At 32.6% G+C, this 23949-nt stretch overlaps 5 protein-coding genes across 7 annotated transcripts; 3 read left to right on the top strand and 2 right to left on the bottom strand.

The window, feature by feature from the left end:
* Positions 1-3460: 3460 nt before the first annotated feature.
* LOC101217481 (probable prolyl 4-hydroxylase 10) lies at positions 3461-7357 on the top strand. 2 transcript variants are annotated; one of them, XM_031886921.1, is made up of 8 exons: positions 3461-3913; positions 4029-4107; positions 4467-4564; positions 4650-4747; positions 5255-5384; positions 5475-5662; positions 5840-5928; positions 7171-7357. In XM_031886921.1, exons 1-7 carry the CDS (start codon positions 3717-3719, stop codon positions 5911-5913), a joined length of 864 nt encoding a protein of 287 aa, XP_031742781.1. In that variant the 5' UTR covers positions 3461-3716; the 3' UTR covers positions 5914-5928; positions 7171-7357. The 2 variants fall into 2 exon arrangements, with proteins under 2 accessions (XP_031742781.1, XP_004134841.1); XM_004134793.3 differs by lacking the exon at positions 7171-7357 and adding an exon at positions 6432-6779 and having other exon boundaries at positions 3463-3913.
* A 387-nt stretch (positions 7358-7744) lies between these two features.
* On the bottom strand, positions 7745-13733 carry LOC101217715 (aconitate hydratase). Its single transcript, XM_004134794.3, has 20 exons — positions 13525-13733; positions 13280-13384; positions 12839-12999; positions 12671-12763; positions 12370-12555; positions 12107-12268; positions 11758-11902; positions 11202-11344; positions 11061-11117; positions 10795-10874; positions 10630-10705; positions 10151-10336; positions 9996-10063; positions 9801-9919; positions 9595-9716; positions 9284-9382; positions 8716-9195; positions 8528-8626; positions 8161-8403; positions 7745-8057 (listed from the first exon to the last, which is right to left on the bottom strand). Exons 1-20 carry the CDS (start codon positions 13526-13528, stop codon positions 7983-7985), a joined length of 2703 nt encoding a protein of 900 aa, XP_004134842.1. The 5' UTR covers positions 13529-13733; the 3' UTR covers positions 7745-7982.
* A 2843-nt stretch (positions 13734-16576) lies between these two features.
* Positions 16577-18592, top strand: LOC101219455 (probable serine/threonine-protein kinase PBL25). The gene is made up of 4 exons (XM_031886514.1): positions 16577-17109; positions 17620-17691; positions 17786-17854; positions 17955-18592. The coding sequence occupies exons 1-4, from the start codon at positions 16722-16724 to the stop codon at positions 18053-18055; spliced, it is 630 nt and encodes a 209-aa protein (XP_031742374.1). The 5' UTR covers positions 16577-16721; the 3' UTR covers positions 18056-18592.
* LOC101219696 (probable protein phosphatase 2C 60) lies at positions 18003-22626 on the bottom strand. Of its 2 annotated transcripts, none has more exons than XM_011659762.2 (6): positions 22075-22626; positions 21281-21800; positions 20749-21116; positions 20153-20389; positions 19664-19950; positions 18003-19076 (listed from the first exon to the last, which is right to left on the bottom strand). In XM_011659762.2, the coding sequence occupies exons 2-5, from the start codon at positions 21597-21599 to the stop codon at positions 19678-19680; spliced, it is 1197 nt and encodes a 398-aa protein (XP_011658064.1). In that variant the 5' UTR covers positions 21600-21800; positions 22075-22626; the 3' UTR covers positions 18003-19076; positions 19664-19677. The 2 variants fall into 2 exon arrangements, with proteins under 2 accessions (XP_011658064.1, XP_011658065.1); XM_011659763.2 differs by having other exon boundaries at positions 21281-21764.
* On the top strand, positions 18141-19105 carry LOC116404519 (probable serine/threonine-protein kinase PBL9). The gene is made up of 2 exons (XM_031887049.1): positions 18141-18440; positions 18680-19105. Exons 1-2 carry the CDS (start codon positions 18141-18143, stop codon positions 19103-19105), a joined length of 726 nt encoding a protein of 241 aa, XP_031742909.1.
* Positions 22627-23949: the final 1323 nt, after the last annotated feature.

The raw sequence follows: 23949 nt of genomic DNA, 5'->3' as shown, positions 1-23949 counted from the left end.
GCTATAGGTTGTAAATATTTTGTAAAATCAACTATTTTTAAAAGTTTCCAAAAGAAAAACTACAACAAATTTTAAGATTTTTTAAAAATATATAAACTAAAATTGAGTTGATAAAAGTGGAACAAGTTTTAAAGTACAAGAATCAACATACTACATTAAGAAAACAAAACTAGTTAAGACTTATCGAAAATGTATAAATTAAAACTGAACAATTAACCATATATTATTGACGATTAGTTTCACAATTATCGAAGATATATAGATTAGAATTTAACTATTAGAATATATAAACTAAACATAAACTAGTTTTGTTTAAGATATTAATGATGAAAATGATATTATAATCTATAAACAAATAGATGCATTAAAATATGAAATTAAATGGACATGCATAACTTTTTAGGACAAGAGGAATCAAATCACCAATGCTTGACATAGTAATTAGTAATTGTTAATTAGAATTATGGTTCAGTTAGAAAGTTAAAAAACAAAACAAAACATTGTTACTTCTCTCTTTATTTTTCTTTTAGAAAAGTGATATAGTTTTTAGATAAAAACACAATAATAACACATCCCCAAAAAAGTATTAAATAGACACAAATGTAATAATAATAGATTATTTCTTCTTTAATTGATTGATTCTAAAACCATCTTTATTGTCCCTAAATTTTATAATCCAAACAAAAAGTTACATGATACTGTTTTCTTTATTTTTAAAGCTTTAGCTTTTCTAAAACTTTTTTGTTCTCTTTTATATTTATTAAAGTATGAAAAATAGGAGAACAAAAAATTAATGTTGAAGAAAATTAAACAATGGAAATTTTGTAGACTGTTTTTTTTTAAGAGAAATTATAAATAAATAAAAGATGGATATTACTTTATGAGATGATATGCTTTTCCTTGAGGTCGAAGGAAAGTTTAGAGAATTAAAAGGATTATAAACTTGTTTTGGCATGAAAGAAAATTAATTTATTTTCAACATTTTAAAATTTGTCAAATAAATTTGAAAAGTTCTAACGACGTGATTTTCGAACTCATTTACAAAATAAAGTCTAACTCTTTTTTTTTTTTTCTATTTTCTTTAGTCATTAAATTTTCGGAGAAAATGTTTTTTTTTTTTTATAATTTGTTTCTATTTGTAACTTTAATTCTCTCTCATTTTCGAGTGAATTGTTATATATATATATATATTGTATTGGAAAGACCATCGTTTTACAGTTGTATTGTTATCATATTTAATTAAATAAAATCAAAATTGGACGAATACAATTTCAATTTGTTGACTCAACTTTTTGTTCTTGTTGAATTCAAATGAACAAGACAAACAAGGGAAAAGAGAAAGGAGAAAATGAATTTTATTATATATTTTATTGTGTGTTCTCAGATGTTATAACTATTAAAATTATTTATAAAACTAACAGCCATTGATATCGATTTTATTATATTTAAGAATTGTGATTGATTTTGTTATATTTAAAAATACCCATGACCAAACTTAAAAAATATTTGGAGATATGTAAATGATGAACATTTATAACAAAATTTTAATCAAAACTTTCAATTTTTTGGAAGGATGTAAATGAAAATCGTTAATGTATTACTGCTAAGATTGAAAACTTTAAAAGCTGAGTACTTCGGGCATTTTCAACTGAGGCCCAAAGTTTTTGGTCGGGGAGTATTGGGCCTGCATACTTTCGCCCAGCCCACAAATGGGCCTTGTAATTGTATGGAATTTGCTGAGATTTAGTTTTGTTGTTTTTAAATAAAATTTCTTACTTTAAAATATAAAATATAATTTTACCAAATATGTATTATTTTCAAATAATAAATAAATAAATAAACTACTTTGGAATCAAAGTGTATTTTAAAATGTAATAAAAATAATAACACTAAATGTAATTTTTGTTTTTTGTTTTAATATATATGTATAATTAATAAATTAATTAAACTAATAAATGGAGTTATTGATGAGATCGAAAGTCAGATCATATTTTTAAAAATTAATTTGTTTAGGTGAGGCTTCCATGTTACTGTCATTAATATGGTATCATAAAAGTGTAAAAAGACAAATTTGCCAATTCTCCAATTTTATTAGGTGGAAACCAAATCTTGCCTAACCCAAATTCCTGCAGACTTATCACACCATTTTTTAAATTTCATAATTAAGTAATATATATAAAAAAATTGATGCTATCAGTTGTTTTTTTTTTTTTAAATATTTTCTGTCATTTTGATATAATTTTTTCAAATACTAATATCCACTTATTATTTGCTATTTTTGTTGCACATTAAACTACTTGTTTTTATTTTATTTTAGTAGTTTCAAAATATGAATGATACAATAAACATCTCTTGATGATATATTGAGTGAAAAGTTCGAACAATCATAAGAAAAATCATCGTAATTGATAAAATTGCTTGAATATTTAAAAAATATATCAATATTTCTGATTTTATTCAAAATAGACGCTTATAGATTTTTGTTGGTGTTTATCAACGTTGTTCCGTCAAATTCTATGTTAATCCACTCAAAATAAATTTAAAATTTAGCTACTGTGATTTGGTAGAACTGATTTATACTTACTAGAGATTACAAATTACAAATCCCATATACATAAAATTATAAATTTATCCATAACAAGCTTGTAATTTAATAATAATAGATAGTAATATGGGGATGGAGAAAGAGAGTGTAATGCCTAGACAAAGTACATTTTTTTAATGTATGTTTTCACATCAATATGCTAGTACATTACATATTCTTAAAGCAAAATAAAAGTTTTAGTATGATCAATACTTTGATATATTAGAATATTTGAAGCTCTCCCTATACTTTAACTCAATTCCAAATTTACCCTAAAATCTATAGCCAAATTTGGAACTTTGAACGTAACAATCTACATGGAATATTAAATTTAAAATAAAAAGGAAAAAAAAACTTGAAAATTTCCCCAATCAAATAAAAGTATTAATATACATATATATTTATTTATTTCTTCATTTATACAATTTCTATTTGGATACATGCAATTAATTTTCCCAAATAAACAAACAAACTCTCCATATCAACGTACTTAAATACCTATTCTCATTTATTCCCTACCTAGATTGCAATTTTAAAAACACAAAATCATCAAAGATTTGTAAAAACAATATTTTTATATTTTGGATAGTAATCCTATTTTTGAGTTATAATTAAGTATATAGCAATAATTTAAAAAAAAAAACAAAAAAAAGATGAAAATATTATGTTATACAGTAAATACGTTGTATCTAATACAAATTATATTGTTGGATTTTAAAATATAAGAAGAAACAATTTAAATATAATTTTAATTTAAAATAATGTGTACATAAACTAAAATATAGTATTTTAACCGAAGAAAAAGGATTGAATTTAATTTAATTATTGAAAAATAGAAAAGAAAAAAAGCCGCCGGGAAGCGAGAGAGAAAAATAAAAGAAAAAGAAGTTTGTGAGATTGGTGGAAAGGAGAGGCAGAACCCAAAATCAATCTTTAATTACGGTGTCAAAGTTCTTCGAGTTTACCATTACACAGAAGTTGAGAGAGAGAGAATTTGAGACTTTGAGAATTAGAGAATTAGAGGCTTTGGACTTTGGAGACGAAGACCAAAATTTTCAATCCACTACTCTCATCCAAATCCCCATCTTCAATTCCAGATCTTCCCCCCTAAAGGGTTTCTGTTTCTGTTTCCATGGCGAAACACAGACAATCTCGATTCCCTACTCGCAAGTCCTCTTCTTCCTCTACTCTCGTCTTTACCTTGCTCATTATGTTCACTTTCGTCATTCTCATTCTTCTCGCCCTTGGAATCCTCTCGATCCCTGGGAATTCCGGCGGTTCAACCAAGGTTCACGATCTCAGCTCGATTGTGCGCAAAACTTCTGATGAGTATGTGATCTTCTGGGTCTTGCTTTCAATTTCTTGTTCGGTTTAGGGTGTTTTTTTTTTTTTATTGATTATAAGGGTTTTGTTTGTTTGTTTGTTTTTTTACTTTTCATTTCAGCGTCGACGAGGAGAAAGGCGAGCAGTGGGTTGAAGTGATCTCATGGGAACCTAGAGCTTTCGTTTATCACAACTTTCTGGTATTCTCTTCTTCCCGATCTGTAATGTGAGAGATTTGTGTTTTATAAATATATATGCAACTTTTGCGTGGAATTTTTTAAACTTGGTTTGTTTATGCTCTTACGTGTTGAATGTGTCTTTGGGAGCGCATTTTTTAAATGAAGTCTTTAGGGGCTGCTCATCACTTAGGTTGATCATGTTTATGTTCCTCTAAGAAGTCAGTGTGCTTCTTTGTTATTATGATGAAAGGGGTTAAGGATAATTCCCATTTTTATATGTCTTTAGATCGTGTTGGAGTTTTGAGTTGACTTAGGCTGAGGCTCGTCGATTAATCTTGGAGTAGGAAAATACTGAACTGGTTTACTTTTTAATTGCTTAGACGAAGGAGGAATGTGAATACCTAATCAGCCTTGCCAAGCCTCATATGCAAAAGTCTACAGTTGTTGACAGTGAAACTGGACAGAGTAAAGATAGCAGGTGTGCTATTCATTTCTTCATAATTCCTTTTTGTTAGTATTGCTGGATCTACAATGTAGAAGCCTCCCTGACCTATTTTTCACAGAGTTCGCACTAGCTCTGGAACGTTTTTGCCGAGAGGGCGTGATAAGACTGTTAGAACTATAGAGAAAAGGCTTTCTGATTTCTCCTTCATACCCGTAGGTACATTTTTTAGCCTCTTTCCTTCTTCCCGGTTTCTTCCCACTACATCAAGCATTATAATTTGATTATGCATGGTTAAAATTGAACTTTGTAATCTTTAATTTAAATCCAACTGCACTCATCATTGTGTTATAAATTTCCCCTCTTACCTAGCATTGCCAATCATGACTTTTATATTGTTAGAAAAAAGATTATTACAATCATGCTCGAGATCATTCAAATAGGCAGAATTATTGTGCTAAGTTTCACGTGCCAAGGAAGATCTTATAACTATGGCTGAAATGATCAATAATGAATATCAACTCCAATTGTTATCCTATGAGCTTATTACGCACCCACTGTCGCTTGTAAGAATGAAAGATAATTGGATTCACCTGATAAGCTGCTTCAATATTTGTTATTATATGTAGTTTTTGTTATCTTATCTTTGAAATTTTGCATTAGATCAAACTTATTAGACACCTTCTTTTTCATATTTTGTTACTCAAGTGCACACATAATATGCAGAGCACGGAGAAGGACTTCAGGTTCTTCATTACGAAGTAGGACAAAAATATGAACCTCATTTTGATTACTTCCTTGATGAGTACAATACAAAGAATGGAGGTCAACGTATAGCAACGGTGCTTATGTACCTGTAAGTAGTAATCAATATGAACTCAGAACAAGCGCTACTACATTTTGCATGGTTATCTCATCATTTTATATATCTTCTATCATAATTCAGCTCAGATGTCGAAGAAGGAGGTGAGACAGTGTTCCCTGCTGCCAAAGGAAACTTTAGTTCTGTACCTTGGTGGAATGAGCTTTCAGATTGTGGGAAGAAAGGACTTTCAGTTAAACCAAAGAGGGGCGATGCATTGCTTTTCTGGAGCATGAAGCCTGATGCTTCCCTAGATCCATCAAGTTTGCATGGTTAGATTGGATACTCTCAACTTATAAACTTACCATTCATTTTACTGAGCATGATATATAGGTTTCAGTGATGCACATTCATATCTGTCGATGCAATTTCTTTTGCATCTCCTATATGCAGAAAGTGATTGATTTTCTTGATAAAGAGATGACATTTTTTCTGGTGTTCATTTATAGGTGGCTGTCCTGTTATCAAGGGGAACAAATGGTCTGCTACTAAATGGATGCGAGTAGAAGAATATAAAGCTTGAGTTGATGTGACTAAGGTAATTTCCATGCTCTAAACCATGAACTAAAATTGTAATCAAATGAACACCTCAATCACTGGACAGTCATTCTTTAATTTTTCCTAGATCGTTATTCACCTGAATTGTTGAGGGTCTGTTTAATAATAGTTTTTGAACATTAAGCTTGTTTCCTCTTAATTTTTTACAATGTTCATTTTTCTTTAGTAAAAAAGAGCTGAGTTCTTTTCCAAGTTCCAAAAATAAAAACAAGTTTTTAAAAGCTATTATTTTTTAGTTCTCAAAAGTTGATTGGGTCTTTAAAACATTAGTAAAATGTAGATAATAATTCAAAAAGTTTAGAGTTGGAAGCGATGTTTGTAGGCTTTTAACTTTTAAAAACTGAAAAAATAAATAACTAAATGGTTAACAAACGGGACTAAATCACTTTCAAGAAGCGAACAAAGGAATTTTTTGTTCTGACTTTTCTCATGTTACTGGTAAAAGAATTATTCCTAAAGGTTTGATGCTTCATTATCTTGCAGGTTGGTTGACATTTCTTGTTATTTGTCAAAGTCACAGATGCAATTTGTGTAGGGAATCATCATTTTCTATAATTTAACCTTTGTCCACAACTACTAGATCCTTAAATCTATGAATTTTGATATGGTTAAATTTTAGTTACGAGCTTACATTGTTATTGATTTCTTGTTTATGGCCACGAGAGAATAAGAGTTCATATTTTTGCCAGAAAATTCCACCTTCAAACCTCAGTTACAGATTCATATGGTATGTTATGTAAAAAAAAAAAAACAAAAACAAAGATTTTACTCTTGATGTACAACACAACTCCATTTTTTTCTCTTCATTTTATAGTTTGTGTTCTTGTTGAAGATATATATGTCTTGGTTTTGTTTAGGATTCTGTTGTTTCTGTGAAAGGAAGTGATAGGGAATGAAAAGTCGTGACTCCAAGTCTCATTATTACAAAAAGAAAGTAAACCCATTTTTGTTATTGTATATTTTTGGTTAAATTTATGGGTCTTTAATTGCAATTAGTACAAGTGGATTTGCAAATGTTGAATTTACAAATTTAGTCTTTGAAGAAAATTTATATTTAGTTGATCATAAAATTTCAAGAAATAATTTCTTTTCTTTTTTTTAAAGGAAATAGTTTGTATTGTAGAACTAGTTCTATCAAGATTTTATCAAACTATAAGAATAAAATGTTAATTATAAATAATAGGAACTAGATTCTAATCTCTTTTCTTTTTCAAACTACAAGGAACAAATTTGCAACTTGAACCTTTATTAGGTGGAATTGGTTGGAGTTGAGTGAATTACAAGAAAAACAAGAACAAAGCTGAGTCAATGGTCAATGCAATAGAAATGACAACATTCATCACAAAAGTATACCTACTAAGATTTGATATATTCTTATCTTTGTTTAAATTATGGATTTAGTCCCTAAACTTATGTTTGATCTATTCTTAATTTTAGTTTAAACCATGGATTTAGTTGCTAAATTTAAGTTTTCTAGGACGAATTGAACAGATCTAAGATCTTTGAATCTGTCTTGCCTTTGTTTATAACTCAAAATATAATTGACCAGTTTGATACCTTGGTTTATAAGCAAACCGACGCACAGATTCTTCCTTGGTTTATTATTATCTTTCTCCCAATAGGTAGTTGGGCTCTAATCTAATAGTGAAAATTTGAAGGAAAGAATGTAACATTTTGAAATAATTTTAATAACATTCAAGCACAATATATGTAAATTAAACTTTATTTTAATAAGAAAAATAAATTTTTAACTTAAAACTTAAAACAATAAAATACTTGAGATAGTGAAAGGAAAGTGTAAAATTAGTACTTCTTTCAGGAGCACCATTATGGAAAACACTCTTCTTTGATGTGGCAACAAATTTACTATTTCTCTCTTCAAACAAAATTGATCAAATTATGTTCATATAGAATATATGGAGGATTATTGAAACAAGTAACTTGATAGTTCCAAACAATTCTCTTCAAATTCACAACTTTGTTAACTTTCTTCCACATTTTATTCATGAACTCAGTGCTGCAACCTTAACTCATTTAGTGCTTTGAGTGAATCAAATTCCTGATGACATACTGCAGAATTCCACCATGATCGAAGTATGCCAGTTCCACCTGCATAATCAAACCAGACCGAACTTTAGATTGTGAGAACCCGCCTAGTTTTTCGGAGTTGTCATTTAGATTCAAGACATGTAGAGAATGATTGGGGAAGTACCTCTGTGTCGAATCTTAGAATGCAACTGAAAGACTTTCCAGTGTCTGTCACCACAGCCACATCCTGACCAGGCCTGATTTCACCCACATTGCTTGGAAGATCAATGGTGAATCGTTCATGCCCAGTCAATCCCAGAGAATCGGCATCCTCCCCAGCCTTGAAACATAGAGGAACGATACCCATACCGACCAAGTTGCTGCGGTGTATACGTTCAAAGCTCTTTGCTATAACTGCTTTGACACCCTGAAAAAAGTTTCAAAGAGCATCATTAAATTATCACCAGGGGGAGTCAGCCCGTAGTTGTAGAATTGAGCTATTAGTTTATATATATATATATATATGTATGTATGAGAATGCACAATAATACCAGAAGCATTGGCCCCTTGGCAGCCCAATCACGAGAACTTCCGCTTCCATACTCGGCACCGGCAAGAATGATTGTATCTTGCCCCTCACTCTTGTATCTCTGTTAACAGATGTAAAATTTAAGGACAAGGAACTTTTTTTTCCTATTGAGACAATCAATATGGTAAAAAAAAAAATGAGAGAAATTACCATTGCAGCATCAAAAACTGAAAGTTTTTCCCCACTGGGAATGTGAATTGTCTTGGGTCCAACTTCCCCCTTCAATAGTTTATTGACTATGCGAATGTTGGCAAAAGTGCCACGTGCCATGATCTCATCATTACCACGGCGACTTCCGTAAGAGTTGAAATCTCTTCTATCAACCCCACGTTCGAGAAGGTACTTGGCAGCAGGACTGTCTTTATGGATGCTACCAGCAGGTGAGATGTGATCAGTTGTAATACTATCACCAAAATTGAGCAAGCAGTATGCGTTTTTGACCCCATGAGGCCCCGGAGGAGACATGCTCATATCTTTGAAATATGGAGGCTCGTGAATGTATGTCGATGTTGGGTCCCAGGAGTAGAGTGTTCCTTCAGGAACTGATAAAAGATTCCAAGTTGCATTCCCTTCCGTGATCGCTTGGTATGTGGCACGAAACATGTCAGGCAACACATTTGAGTGTACAACCTAATTAAGAAAGGAAATTGATAAGTTCCAAATACAACAATCAAAATGCTCAAACATCAAGAAGGCACTTCAAAGTATAGTAGCTTACTTCAGCAACTTCTTCGCTAGTTGGCCAAATGTCCCTAAAGAATACTTCCTTTCCATCCTTTCCCACCCCAATAGGCTCACTTTCGAAATCGATATCCACCTGCAAAGTAGCTTCTGAATTATGCATTTGAAAACTTATCTTTAAGATATCAAGGTAATTTGATGTGGTTTTCATGGGTGGCGGTACATTCATTTTAAGATTCACGTTCGTGGAGTAGAGAGGTGTTTGAGGGCTTATGAAATCTGGCATCTACAAGCATTCATCTATTCGAATTCAAAAGAGAGAGAGAGAGAGAAATAGAAGATACTTACTGTGCCAGCAAGAGCATAGGCAACAACAAGAGGAGGAGAAGCAAGGTAGTTGGCCCTCGTCAAAGGGTGTACACGACCCTCAAAATTCCTATTTCCAGACAGTACGGCTGCAGCAACTATGTCTGGACATTCAAATATTATTAACAATGGAGTTACTAGAATACCTTAAAACAGTATCCAACATTCCACCCAATGCAAATAGTTACCATTTTCGGTTATTGCAGAAGCAACGGATTCATCAATATCTCCTGAATTGCCAATGCAAGTAGTACATCCATAGCCAACTATATTGAATCCTAGCTGATTAAGATACTTTTGCAAGCCACTGCAGATGTAACCATGCATACTTTAGATGAGTGCTTTTGAAAAAATGTTAACATATCACACTGTCACAAAAATACCTCTTCGCCAAATATTTCGTCACCACCCCAGAGCCTGGAGCAAGACTTGTTTTAATCCAGGGCTTAACCTGATTTACAAAGTTGCAATTGAATCAAAACTGATAGAGCACAAAGGAATTGGTTACTATGATTTCAAAATTGAGCAGACATCTAACCTCTAGCCCAAGCTCACAAGCCTTTTTAGCCACCAAAGCAGCTCCAAGCATAACACTTGGGTTTGAGGTATTTGTGCAGCTAGTGATAGCTGCAATTACAACATCCCCATGCCTAAGCTGAGCTGGGGATCCGTGAAAATTGAACTCTGCAACCTTTACTTGAGCTTCCTTTGGTATGGCAAAACCCTATAATATTATTATATAAAATAATTAGAATGGCGAAAATAGAGGTAACAGATTTAGAAACGTGCAGTAAAAGAAAAAAAAATTAGATGACAACAACTATTGGAACACTAGTCTTTTGGCCATGCTTAATCCCATAAAGCTTAAACTTTATAGAAAAAACAAAAAAATAATAGATACTTTCACTCTCTACAAAGAATGCTACTCTTTTATACAAGATAGTAATATTTTTCCTAAGTAAACATGGTATTAGTAATTCTCCTCAAAATTAATGTGTTGAGGTAAATGTCCTTCACCTTGAATCCAACTCTATTGTCAAGGCATGCATGCCAATCAGCTTTCATCTCTTTCAAGGGAACTCGATCGTGTGGTCTACAAAATGAAGAAGAAGAATGTAAAGTTAAATAATGCTAGGTTAGTATTGAACTTTACAGAGGTACTTCTAGCATAACTTGAGCTACCTTTTTGGACCTGATATGCATGGTTCGACATCAGAAAGATTCAGTTCTATATGAGAGGAGTACACTCTTTCAACTTGAGGCTGCATTCAGTAAAAACTAACTCAGATATGAAAGAACCAAAATATTGAGTGATGTAAAGAGGGAAAGAGAGGGAAAGAGAGAGAAAGAGATGGGTGCTGGCAAAGTGAAAGAATGCCAATAATTGAATTGGAAAATAAAGCGAAAGAATGACAATGAAGCAAGGAAAGAGGATATTCTATGTTTACCTCAGTGTAGTCTACAAACATCTTATTTGCCCGCAGGTAAGATTCTATCATAGAAATCTGAATGGTAATTCTCAAGTTAGCACTCAAATAAAAGCAAACATGAATTACTCTAGCTGAATAACAGTATGAGAAATTACTAACCGTTTCATCTTTTCTTCCAGTCAGTTTTAGATACTGCAGGGTGACATGATCCACAGGAAAGAAGCCCATTGTTGCACCATATTCAGGGGACATGTTGGCAATTGTGGCCCGGTCAGCCAAAGATAGTTCACCCATACCTTCCCCTGCATAGACGTTGAATGCCATTATAAGAAAATGGGTGGCATAAATATTGAAACTGTTGGCGAAAATGGATCTTATATATGCAAATTATACAATAACATATACACTTTTTTTTTGTCTCCATCTTACACAACGTTATAGCCACGTCATTTCCTTTTCTTTTCTTCGAATTTTTAAAATTAATACAATAATGCATTCTTTTTAAGTATTAAAAAAGAAAAAAAAGAAGTCCAAGCAAAAATGTCTACTCTCCTCTTCAATAATTTGATACACAAGGACTGTTGGAAAAGGAATTTTAGATAGCAAGGACAATAATCCTATCATCTATTGTTTATAACTATTGTCTGGTGCTTGCATCATATATTTCACATTTCCTGTATCTGTTATATGCTGAAGAAAGGTTGATTCGGCTTACCATAAAACTCCACAAACTTGCCAACAACACCATGCTTCCTGAGCATTTGAGTCACAGTCAAAACCAAGTCTGTAGCTGTTACACCATTTCTCAGCTTTCCAACTAATTTAAAACCAACAACGCCAGGCAAGACCATGCTCATTGGCTAAAATTAAAGAGGAAAGGAAAGGACAAAGTCAACAAGTTTCCAGCAAGATAACAAAAATATAATACCAAAAAATAATGATTATTTTATACAGGCAATGGAAACTAAACCAATATAAGATAAGTTGGCAATTAATATTGATTTACAACGAAAAACTTAATTCTCAGTTGCTAAAACAAATACAAATTCACAACATCTCTCTACCTGTCCAAGCATTGCAGCTTCTGCTTCTATCCCACCAACACCCCAACCAGCAACACCCAATCCGTCAATCATAGTTGTGTGTGAATCAGTTCCCACAACACTATCAGGGTAAAGCAAACCATTTGTGTTGAATACCACTCGGCCAAGGTATTCCAGATTAACCTGAAAAATGATAGAATATTATTTAACAAGCAGAAGGCAAGAAAGTAAAGTTCGACAACAGGATGATCTGCTCAGGTGTTGTGAGACACTGATAAGTTTACCTGGTGAACTATACCAGATCCTGGAGGTACGACAAGCATGTTATGGAAAGCACTCGATCCCCATTTCAGAAAGCCAAATCTTTCCCTGTTTCGTTTAAATTCAAGTTCCATATTTGCCTGTACTGCATTTTCAGTTTTTGCCACATCGACCTGAACTGAGTGGTCAATGACAAGATCTACTGGAACCTGTATTCGTGATATTCAGATGCCATTGCTCAGTGTTCAACAGTTCGTGTATCAGATTGAATTATAAATGATTGACAAATATAAAGAACAAGAAGTTATGAAGCCCGCTACTCACCAACGGATTGATCTTGTTGGAATCACCACCGAGCCTGTTCATTGCATCTCGCATGCAAGCAAGATCAACAACAGCAGGCACACCAGTAAAATCCTAAATGTATACCATTTTCACACATCAATATGACAACACAAATCCATAACCATCTTTCAGAAACAGAATGCTGACCTGAAGCAGCACTCTAGCAGGTTTGAAAGGAATTTCAACCAGTTTGGGAGAAGTGTTCTCCCAATCAATAATCTTCTCGACATCCTTAGCCTTAACGGCGAACTCATCGCAGTTTCGAATGGCAGACTCGAGAAGTATCCGAATGGAGTATGGGAGCCTTTCTGTCAAAGAAACATCCACCCAACAATCAGTATCCAACCCATTATAACGCAGTTTCAACTCACACCACTAAAACCACCCATGCTTTTTATGCAGAAGCAGAATAGAATCTAATAAAGCTTTTAAGGAATCCATAAAAAGACGCTTGTGGAAAGAAAAGCTCCCACTTCACTGATTCGAAATGGAAAAGCCACATGAACAAAGACACTCAAAGTTCTCTTCTCACTTGGCTTTAATCTCACAGGAATCAAACAAACAGTCAAATAAAGCAAGACCGCTCACCGATTCTAGGATCGTTCAAAGCGGGCAAGCTATAGTACTTTCCAAACACACCCCCTTCATGATTCTCAAGGGTCTTCAAGATGCTATTGAAAGGGTTCTCCGTCGCTGTAAAAAGCCAACAAATCCAACATCAGCAATAAAAAAAACAAAACCCCAGCCGCAAGCAGCCCCAAACATGCAAACTACAAAAAACCCATAAAAGAGAAAAACAGTAGGAACAAAGATCGATTAGATTCGAAGAATACCCATGGAAATAATGAATGTGAAACCCCACAAGCAAAGCGAGATCAATCAACTAAAAAAACAAAGGCGAGAAGATGAAAAAATGGAGAAGAAATCAAATGGGTTGGATCGAAATCCAGTAATGGTGATCCCCAAGAGAGAGAGAAAAGTGAAGACAATGTCGAAGGCGGGCGCGAGAAAAGGTGGAAAGTTTTACGTACGGGTCTCTCTCTGAGTATCACCGAATCGCAATAAAATCGGTCCTAAAAGGCGGTCCCTACCGCTCTCAACTACCCAATTCGCAAGATATTTGGTGAATTTTGGCACTTTCTTTCAAGTACTCGATCAAGTTCATTCATCTCAAACCATTTGTTGGGGCTAATTAATCAAAACTTTATGCATTTCAGACAGTTTTCTCCAGATTTCAACATGGGTATGATTTAAATTTACACTTTGTTTGACATCTTTATGCCTCTTAAAGCCCGTTTTGCCTCAAATTTAAAAATTGAGATTTCTAGATAAAGTGTTCATTTTGATTCTTTGAAATCTCCATAGAAATGATAATGGGTGAGGATAAGAATGTGAGAAATTGAGTGAAATAAATAAATCTAACGTGATTTTACAGGAATATGATGATGTAATTGGCAAAAGCGATTAAAGAAACAACAAAAAAGTGAGGAAGCTGAAATATTGATGGGACAACCCAAAAGGTATCATCTTTTGTACCAACAACGAACAAATCCATCATATTAATATCAAAAATTAAAATGCCACCAAGGTTTTGTTGTGGATCTTGTAATTATAAGCACTTTTTTTAGTTGGTAATTCTATTGAGATTTTAGTTTATTACAAAATTAATAATAGTTTAGATAAATTATTACAATCTAGAAAGAAAGAAAAAACAGAGATGGAATTGGTCAATATTGAGAGTTTTTCTTTATATAAAAATATTTGTGGACGTAACGGATATATACCGATCTTATAGAATGAATTTTATGATATATTCAACAAAAGTGAGAATAAAAATAAAAATTGGTATCTAACGTATGCTTTTCTGTCCTTTTTTGCTATCTCTCTTGTTGATAAGGTAAACATGATATACATGAGCCTCCATATTTAGATTTTAGTCATGGTTCACCCGATATAGTTACAAATTTAATCATGAGATACAAAATAATTAAGTATATAGCAACATTTTTAAAAAATTAAAAATATAGCAAAATTTATCAATTTTTCTTGTCTTCATGTATTATAAAGACATTAACATTTTCATTTTAAAATAAAGTGAAATATATATCTTCTAAATTACTATAAATTTCTATAAATATAATAAAATATTACAATATGTCATTTCTAGTTCATCATAATCAATTATTGATATATAGACTCCGATATTTTGCTTCATATTATAAATGTTTTGGTTTGTTTTGTTATATTTGAAAATAACATTGCATACTATTGTTAATTGTTGATTGTTGTTTATGCTTATTTAATCCATCGTTTTTAATATAACCATGAACCTAAACCCTTCATTGCTTGTTACAACCATTATTTCGAATTAAGGGTTTTGTCATTTTTCAATCGCAACGAATTTTCACATGTGATTCCTACTTTTTTTTTTCTATTATATATAATTTTTTTAAGAAGGCATCCTATAAATCTCTAGACTTTTATGTCAAATAGGTATGATTTTAAACTTTTATTATTCTGTTTAGTAGATTTAAACACATCTAAACTGTTTTTTTAATAAACTAATCAACAAATCTACTAAACAGGCATAACATCAATATAACAACAAGACCTAATGAAAATTATAAAAAATAGTAAAATTGGTAAAATATTTACAAAATATAGTAATATTTCATATTATATGATGTACGCTAATTTTATATTAAAAATGTTATAATATTTAACAAAGTTTATCGTGCCATGGTCGAAATAATTATAAGGGAAATGGTTATTATATTTATCATTAATTTTATAAAGAAAAATGTAGAGATATACGAAGAATGTTGAACTAACATTCGTATTGGTGATAAAAATACAACTCTACCAAACCTCGGATCTAAGATGAATTAAAAAAACCTAATCCAACGTTATTAGTTTAATCAAGCAATTAAACTGACTTAATTTTATATTTTATAAGTTAAGATCAACACAGCTATTAGTTTGGTTGAAGTGATTCAAATTTCATAAGGCTTTGTATTGTTGTGCTTTGTCCTTTTCGTTGGAAGGGCCTATTTTATTTCTTATTTAAATATTTCAATTGCAAAAACAAACTGACAAAATAATAAATAACTGTATTTATAGGATATAGTTTATTGCTAACTCACAACTATGTTTGTTTTAAATTAATGCTTACCATTAAGACTTACAATTATAATTTAATTTTACAATGGGACCCATGTGAGTTACCAAACAACTTTACTAACAAAAAAAAATTGATTGGAATATAGTACGTGTTAGCAGCACCTATTTTTTACAATTTATAACCATCGCTTTTAGATTTACTATTTTTACAATTTAGAAAATATGATGACATGAACTTTATTATCAAAAAAACGTTCCTTATTATAATGTATTTTATGTGTAAATTATTATAGTCAGTGTTATTATAATTTGTTTTGAGGCGTAGGTTATTATAATATGTGTTTATGGTGTAGATTATTATAGTCAAAGTTATTATAATCGTCGGAATTGTTATAATATATGTTATTATAGTTTGCTTTTAGATTTTAAATTGTTATAATATGAGTTTTGTATTTTTTATTTTTTGACATATATATATATATGGGAAATATACATTAAGAATTATTTTATTATTAATTTAGTTTTAGCACAAACTTTTCACTGATGTTTATTGCCATGCATAAATTTTAATGTGTTTTTACATAATTAACTAAAATATTTATAAAATATTATTATATTTCTAAATGATTTTTGAAGTTTTTGTCATTTTAAATAGTTTTCCTATTTTTTTTGTTACAACAGTTGGAGTAAATTAAAAATTATAATTTAAGATTTAAATAATCCACAGTACGTATTTTTCATGCACATATATTTTTATGGGGCTCTGTTTTGGCTCTCTGTGCCGTCCGGCGTTGAAGAACAAGTCTCCTTCTTCTCTTCAATCATTTCTTTACTCTCCTCTTTAACTTCTCCCCTAAACTTTGCACATACCACAACACAATCTCTCTCTAAACTGATCTCTTCACAACAAATGGCCAACTTCTTCCCCGTTTCTTCGCCGGCGGTTTCTCCGCCACCGAGCCGGAGCAATCGATGGTTAGAATATGTTGTCGGAGTGGGGGTGGTGGCGTCGTTAGGCGCATTGCTATTTTGTGTATTTCGCAGGAGAATTATGCGGAAACTTCGGGAAGGGCTGGGGCGAAGCCGTAAGGGAAGTGTGAAGGAGGAGAAGTTGAAGCTGAGAAGGTTTGAATTTGAGGAATTGGAGAAGGCAACGAAGAATTTCAGTGGGGAATATTTGTTGGGAGCTGGCTCGTTTGCCAGTGTTTATAAAGGTGTTTTTGAGAGTGAAGGGGAAATTGTGGCTATAAAAAGACCTCATGCTGATTCCTATACATCTCTTGATGAATTTCGAAATGGTAATCACATCGTTTCTGTTTTTAGTTTAAACCTTGATTTATATTACAGTTGTTATGTGTTATTAGAGCCTTAGGCACTATGAGCTAGAAGTAGGAGTTGGAACATTTTGTAGTTCGAGAGTTATACAACTAAAACAATCAATTTTATGTCAACTAGTTACAACTTCACTTTTTGTTTCGAAGTCCAAACGTCCAAATATAAACGTCCTTTATAATCAATTTTTCTTTTCGTTAAAAACATTTTTAGTCCAAAAATTTACATAAAACTATATTCTAAAAGTCAAATCAAGCTTCTCATAGTTTCATTTTTTTTTGTTGAATTGAAAATTTTAGTTTTAAAAAAATTAGTTGTTTAATCCATACAAAATTATAAAGTTTTTTTATCCTTAAGATGGAATTATGAGGTATTAATTTTTTATTAACTGAATTAATTTGTTAGTAGAGAAATTTAGAGACTAAAATGTTTTTTTTTTTTTTGAACTTTTACAACTATTGATTTCTTCTAAGCAGAAGTGAAGCTGTTGTCATCAGTAAAGCACAAGAACTTGGTAGCTTTGGTGGGATACTGTGAAGAAACTACAGGTAAATAAATAAAAACAATGATAAAAAGGAGAAATGCATGGTTGTTATTAAGTTTTTAAGAGCAATATTTTAAAGGTGAAAATATGTTGGACAGGAAATGGACGAGAGAGAATATTGGTATATGAATATGTACCAAATGGATCGCTACTAGATTACATGATTGGTAAATTTTAATTGATATTTCAATGTCATTTTCATAGGTAATATATAAGTGTTTTTTCAAGTCTTCTTTTTGTAGTGTTGTGAGTTGTTGTTTTGCATAGGTCGTGGAGGAAGAAGCTTGACTTGGAGACAAAGAGTTAATATAGCTATTGGAGCAGCTAAAGGTATGCATTTCTTACTCAAAATACTAGAATACACCTGAGTATCACTCGTTGTATAGTACGACCAACCTAAGAAAAATAATTACATTTTGTGTTGGGGAAGGGATTGGTCACCTGCACAAAGGGATGAGGGCAAGCATAATCCACAGGGACGTAAAGCCAAGCAATATATTGATTGGAGATGGAATGGAGCCGAAGGTTTGTGACTTCGGGCTGGTGAGATCGGGCCCTGTTGGTGACCGGTCGCACGTTAGCAGCCAGATCAAAGGCACGCCGGGCTACTTGGACCCTGCTTATTGCTCAACCTTTCACTTGACTCCTTTCAGCGATGTATACAGCGTTGGCATTATTCTTCTTCAACTCGTTTCTGCCCGTCCAGTTCTTGCTTCCAACCAGCCCCTCCCTGATTCTCACATTGTTCGATGGGTAACCAACCTTTTTGTTGAATTTCGTTTGAATTTTAGATGAAAAATGAGACTTAAAACGGGTATGCCAGTAACCAAAAGGTGTTCCGATATTAGAATTACAGTTTTCATTTTAAACCTCAGTTTCCATCCAATATTCTAAGTTATAACATGTAAAAGGTAATATCGTAACATTTGAAACAACATGGATGTTTTAGAAACTAAGGAATATAATGAATAGACTGGTGGGTGAAATTGCAGGCAGGACCAAGCTTAGAAAAAGGGAGAGTTGAAGAGATTTTGGATGCAGATCTTCTTACAGAGCCATGCAACTTCGAGGTGATGTTAAAGATGGGGCAACTTGGACTGAAATGCACTTCACAACAACCCAAGTACCGTCCAACCATGGGTCAGGTTTGGCAAGAGCTAGAGGAAGCTCTTCATGAAGCTGACAACTTTTGGAAGAGGAAACGACTAATGCAGAAATCCATGGAGATTGAATATTCTGAAAGCATTGTCAGCACTGAAGGTATCAGATTTGGGAAGTTTCGTGTTGGGATGGATTCTTTTGCATTTGAGAGTGCAAGCTTAAAGTGCCTTGAGATTAATAGTGTTTCCATAGACGTCGATCACAGTACTGAAAAACAGCTCTCTGCAGCTGCAAACGATGAACAAAATAAGGATTGATTCTGTGACAAAAATGTGTAAAATAGACTGAACTGACTTCTGTTTAGTTTGGTTTTTTTTGTTTTTCTGTATAGTTGAACTCGATCAGATCTGGCAAGTGAGTGCAGAAAGTTATGTTTCAAGGAACGGAAGCTTTTCAGTTTTCAGAAATACTCCTCCAACTTCCAATATACGAAGCCAAAAAGCAATGTAATCCAAAATGAATAGGAAGAAAGATGATCTTACTTGAATAGGATCTGTTCTACAGGTTGCACACTCTTAAGTTCTAAAGAACGGAAAGAAAGAAAGGAAAAACTTGAAAATATAAGGATGAAACGTGAGAAAGAATCTTCTTGGCTAGAAGAAGAAGAAGGCTACCCTTACATTAACTACTAAGCTCTATTTTCTTAGTACTTTTACTCATCTGCTCAAATTGTTGGAAACTACATACAGTACATGCCATGTTGAATGTTAAATTATGCACTAAAAGAATTACTAGACTTTTTTTCTGTTAAACTTATACTTGTTCATTGCTGATGGGACCATGACAACTCTGAAGACCCAGCACAATGTACTTACATGACAGCTAGAATTCATGAGATTGTGTTAAGTTCTGTAGGTGTGGTGCAACGAGCTAGAGATTTTGTAGGTAAGATAACACCACATCCTCTCAAAGACGTTGTTGGACCACGGACCGAGCTCGCTCTGCTTACAAGATTAGAGTCGAGAAATACAACTATGACAGTGATGTCATCATGAAAATGGCGACGTATTCCACGATCAATATCCTTCAAGTCTGAATATCGCATTTCTCGTTTTTTAGCTGCTTCTAGCATAGCAACTTTTACCAGCCTTTTGGCACTTCCCTGCATGAACATAAGCAGACAATTCAAATTTGATCTTTCAATTCATCTTTAACTTTTCACTACCACCTTGTATGATCATAAATATAAATTTAAACAATCAGAAAGCATTAGCAGACATTCTACAAGTAAATGATGACAAGTTTCTCATCGCCAGAAATACTTCAAGTACAACTATACATTTATGAGAAGATATACATCTTACATTATGTGGGTGACTTCGAATCAGATCTACAGCTTGCTGATTGCTAATGTGCTCCCACAGGCCATCAGAGGCAAATATGATAAACTGATCATGTGGTTGAAGCTCATAGACTGCAATTGATGGTTCACAGCTCAATAATGGTCGAGTGAACGGTTCACGAAGCCTAAACTTAGAATACAAAGGTTCCCTGTTGAATTCCGGCTTCTTTAGATACACGTCACCAATAGATCTGGAAACCTGCAATTGAAAGAAAGGAATTTGTATAACTGCGCAAAACACCTCATTCCACAATGTCAGGCAAATTTATGATAATGAAACATATCACTGTAATGAAAATGTTGTTATTGAAATGAGGACCTCTAATGTGGGGGGATAGAGAAAAAAGATGGACTAGCTAAGAGTGAACAACAGAGCTCTGTACCAAAAGACCTATAACTAAGCAAGTAAAAAGCAACTTCTTTTCTTAAAAATTTCTGAGGTTGAAGTTTGACGTCTAGAAATACATTCATTCACGTGCTTCATTAACAATAAAATAATCAGGATGAGAGTTATATCTCCCGTTGGTCAGAAATTTCTTCCCCGTGTGAAAGAGTTACCTGTAATAAGCCCTTTACTCGCCATACATTATGCTTCAAAACTACTATATGTGAATCATCTGGATGCAGAGAATGCATCTCCCTTCTGACTGACTCTATGCTCACATTATGCTCTGCTGATAGCTGCACGGCAATAACCTCCTCAGTTGACCGCATGAGCCTTCCGAGCACCGCACGGGAATCACCAAGGTTAGCTATGTAAAGGGTGCCATCACAAATCACACCAACCAGGCAGCATGAACCAACAGCTGCAATTTGGGGCTTCATTTGCCATTGTTTAGTCACTAAAGAAATGAACCCTTCCTCTGTAGCCTGAAATGCTTTTTTTATTACATCAGTGGACATTGACTGCTGTTCTGAGGTGAACCCTGCACTTTCAAATGAAATGCTTAGATTCTAAAGACCATGAACTCATTTCAATCTTGTACTATATTGATTATGAAGTCCAACAATCATAATTGCAAAAAGCTATCTAGTCTCGATTAGAGTTCTTATTGCAAAAAGCTATCTCGTCTCGGTTAAGAGTTCTTACTTTTTAGATGTTGGAAAAGATTATCATATACGTAATTTGATGCTTCAGGCCCACCATGGCCATCATAGACACCAATAAAGGTTCCATATGGTCCGGAGTCAAGGAAACTCAATGAACCCGATTCAATCTGGCTCTGATCCTCAAGCAAGTTATTGGCCTGAACTACAGCCATAGAAAATTCACCATTCATGTGTTGTCCAATATCCTTGTACCATAGTAAGCCTTCATGACGGCCTGCTGAATTCGAACCCCTGTGTACTATATTGTCCGAGGACGGCATCCAACAAGCCCTCAGAAAGTTCATCGAACTGGATAACATCCCTCATTTCATCAGCTCTAGCTTTTTAACTCCACGTTCAAAAAGAATAACCATATCATTCGGTCCAAAAAATTGCACTAACCGGGTCTCCCAACTAGCAAATAAGAAGAAAAGAAATCACTCACAACTCGAAGCAGCAAAACTCCTCAACCTGATAAGTGGCTCCTGTAATTGCATATTTCGGTCAATTATCTCGATGAACTACAATAAACCCACAATACAACAGAAACCCGTCAACTCTTTGCCTCAAACTAAGGTTCTAAACATAAAAAGAAATAAAAAATACTCCCACAATTCGTTGACTAAATATCAAAACTGTAAAGGGCTACAACAAACACATAATCAGAAACTATGCCTTCACATCCAGCAACCGAACCAAAAAAACAACTCATCCTCATGCTCAAGTTTCGAAAAAACTAAAAGAAAAACACAAACTACAGGAATAAAAGACGATGAACAAATAAAACGAACTTACTCTGCAATTGGGCTCTTCGATCAGTTCAGTCAGCTACTGAATGATACCAAGTGAAAACGATTGACATCTAAAAATTGGTAGATCCACAAATCCATCAAACGAAAACAGTAGGTAAACGGGTTTTCAAATTCATCAGCCACCATAAAGAAAAACCTCTCCAAACTATTTTGCTCCATTTTTGAGGCAATATGAAAACTGAAGAAGGAGAAGAAAAACCCAGAATCCGTGTGATCAAATGAAGTGGGTTTGAGAAGAAAAGAAGAATCGAAATAGGTTTGTCCTTCGTTCTACGTGGGGTGGCACCTCGCTAGAACTCGTCCAGCTATGGCGGAAAGGCAAAAATGGCGAAATGCAAATGGGTGTTTCAATGGGCTCCACAAATATAAACCGGAGACAGAGAAAGTGGATGCAAACGGGAGGAATAGAATAGAACAATATGACTGATCATCGCCATTATATTATGATTTTGCTTCGACTTTTGAAGTTCTCGTCAGATCAAATGGAGAATTGGGACAGTTGGTATTGAGAAGATATCTATGAAAAATAATAATTTTCAAAAGTTGGTTTTCTATTTGTAGAGATATTTTATTAAGAAAATGTAGGAAACTTCCAAATATATTTTTTTTATCTAAGAGTTTTAAAATTTGATTGAAAAATTGCAAAAAATAATAATAAAAGAAAAAACCTTTTGTATTTAAATACGGTTAGTAATTAAACATATTAGATGATTATATTTTTAAATTTACTATTTTTATAACTTAAAAAATACAGTATTTGGTTTTTCTAAAAGTAAATACATTGATATTTAAAATTAAAAAAAAAACAGTTTTAGAGAATATATGATTAGTATAAGTTATCAATTTAATTTAAATAATAATTACTAAAACGAGTATGTTTTAAAAAGTCGAAGACCAAATAAGTGTATTCATATAAACCTGGAGACTAAAAGTGTATTTTTAAAACTCATGTAGCAAATCTCATATCATCAAAAAAAAATTAAATCATATTTTTAATATAAGATAAATTAAGTTAAGTTATCCATTTCCTTCAAGGTTGCTTAATTTTAATTTCATATATTTTTAATTTTAAAGTTTTAGTTTCATTCTATCTTAATTTTAGTCTCCTTATAATACAATGCTAATAGATTAAAAAAAATAATAAAAAACCAGTTAAATTCTCTCTGTCCTATTTAAGTTATTATATTTTGTAATTAGTTTTATTGTTTTATTATTTTTAAAAATATTTGTTAACGAAAATTAAATAAACATTCAATTATAAACTATACATTTTTGTTTATTGTGATGATTTATTTAATAAATAGTATGAAAAATGTCAATTTATATTGTGAACTGTAAAACTGATTACCGTAAACCTTAAATCAACAGCCGTATCAATTAAACTCTAAGTTAATGGTTATATTAATTTAAACATCAAAATTCTATAAATATTTTAATTTAAATTCTTAATTTGTATAAATTATATTAAAATAAAATATAATAGAAAATTTAAATAATATTTAAATTAATAAATTAATAAATATAAATATTTATTGTATAATCTATAAATTTAAATCGATAAAATTATTAGTTTATAATTTAGAACGATAAAAGACAATGAATAAATTGATATACTGAGAAGAAGATATTATGGGAAGGGAAGGTGAGAAAAAGAGAGCGTAATTAAAAGAATGAGGCAATGTTGGTTGGTAATTAGTTCCCGTCCCCTCGTGCTTATCTCTTCTCTTCCTGTGACCTTCTTTTCTTCTTCTTTTGGTATGCACACGTGTCGCCTCGTTTCTGAGTCAATATTGCCACGTGTTCCTCCTTTATTTTCTCTAACCGCCTTCCTCCTCCTTTATTTTTACCAATATCAACT

This window comes from Cucumis sativus, chromosome 6 (genome assembly GCF_000004075.3).
Source record: "Cucumis sativus cultivar 9930 chromosome 6, Cucumber_9930_V3, whole genome shotgun sequence".
NCBI lineage: Eukaryota > Viridiplantae > Streptophyta > Magnoliopsida > Cucurbitales > Cucurbitaceae > Cucumis > Cucumis sativus.
The sequence above is the reverse complement of the archived record's forward strand: the minus strand, read 5'-3'. Positions and strand labels throughout refer to the sequence as shown.

Bases quoted from the DNA above. Each gene is read 5' to 3' on its own strand.
- LOC101219696 (XM_011659762.2), bottom strand. From the start codon at position 21,599: ATGTTATCCAGTTCGATGAACTTTCTGAGGGCTTGTTGGATGCCGTCC. The intron at 21,117-21,280 runs GTAAGAACTCTT...TTGAAAGTGCAG, and splicing joins TCTTTTCCAACATCTAAAAA to GGTTCACCTCAGAACAGCAG. The intron at 19,951-20,152 runs GTAAGATGTATA...ATGTTCATGCAG, and splicing joins TTCGAAGTCACCCACATAAT to GGAAGTGCCAAAAGGCTGGT.
- LOC116404519 (XM_031887049.1), top strand. From the start codon at position 18,141: ATGAGGGCAAGCATAATCCACAGGGACGTAAAGCCAAGCAATATATTG. The intron at 18,441-18,679 runs GTAACCAACCTT...GTGAAATTGCAG, and splicing joins ATTCTCACATTGTTCGATGG to GCAGGACCAAGCTTAGAAAA.
- LOC101217481 (XM_031886921.1), top strand. From the start codon at position 3,717: ATGGCGAAACACAGACAATCTCGATTCCCTACTCGCAAGTCCTCTTCT. The intron at 3,914-4,028 runs GTATGTGATCTT...TTTTCATTTCAG, and splicing joins GTGCGCAAAACTTCTGATGA to CGTCGACGAGGAGAAAGGCG. The intron at 4,748-5,254 runs GTACATTTTTTA...CATAATATGCAG, and splicing joins TTTCTCCTTCATACCCGTAG to AGCACGGAGAAGGACTTCAG.
- LOC101219455 (XM_031886514.1), top strand. From the start codon at position 16,722: ATGGCCAACTTCTTCCCCGTTTCTTCGCCGGCGGTTTCTCCGCCACCG. The intron at 17,110-17,619 runs GTAATCACATCG...TCTTCTAAGCAG, and splicing joins TCTTGATGAATTTCGAAATG to AAGTGAAGCTGTTGTCATCA. The intron at 17,692-17,785 runs GTAAATAAATAA...TATGTTGGACAG, and splicing joins ATACTGTGAAGAAACTACAG to GAAATGGACGAGAGAGAATA.
- LOC101217715 (XM_004134794.3), bottom strand. The intron at 12,556-12,670 runs GTGAGTAGCGGG...TCACGAATACAG, and splicing joins CCAACAAGATCAATCCGTTG to GTTCCAGTAGATCTTGTCAT. The intron at 11,345-11,757 runs GTAAGCCGAATC...ACGTCTATGCAG, and splicing joins CAAGTTTGTGGAGTTTTATG to GGGAAGGTATGGGTGAACTA.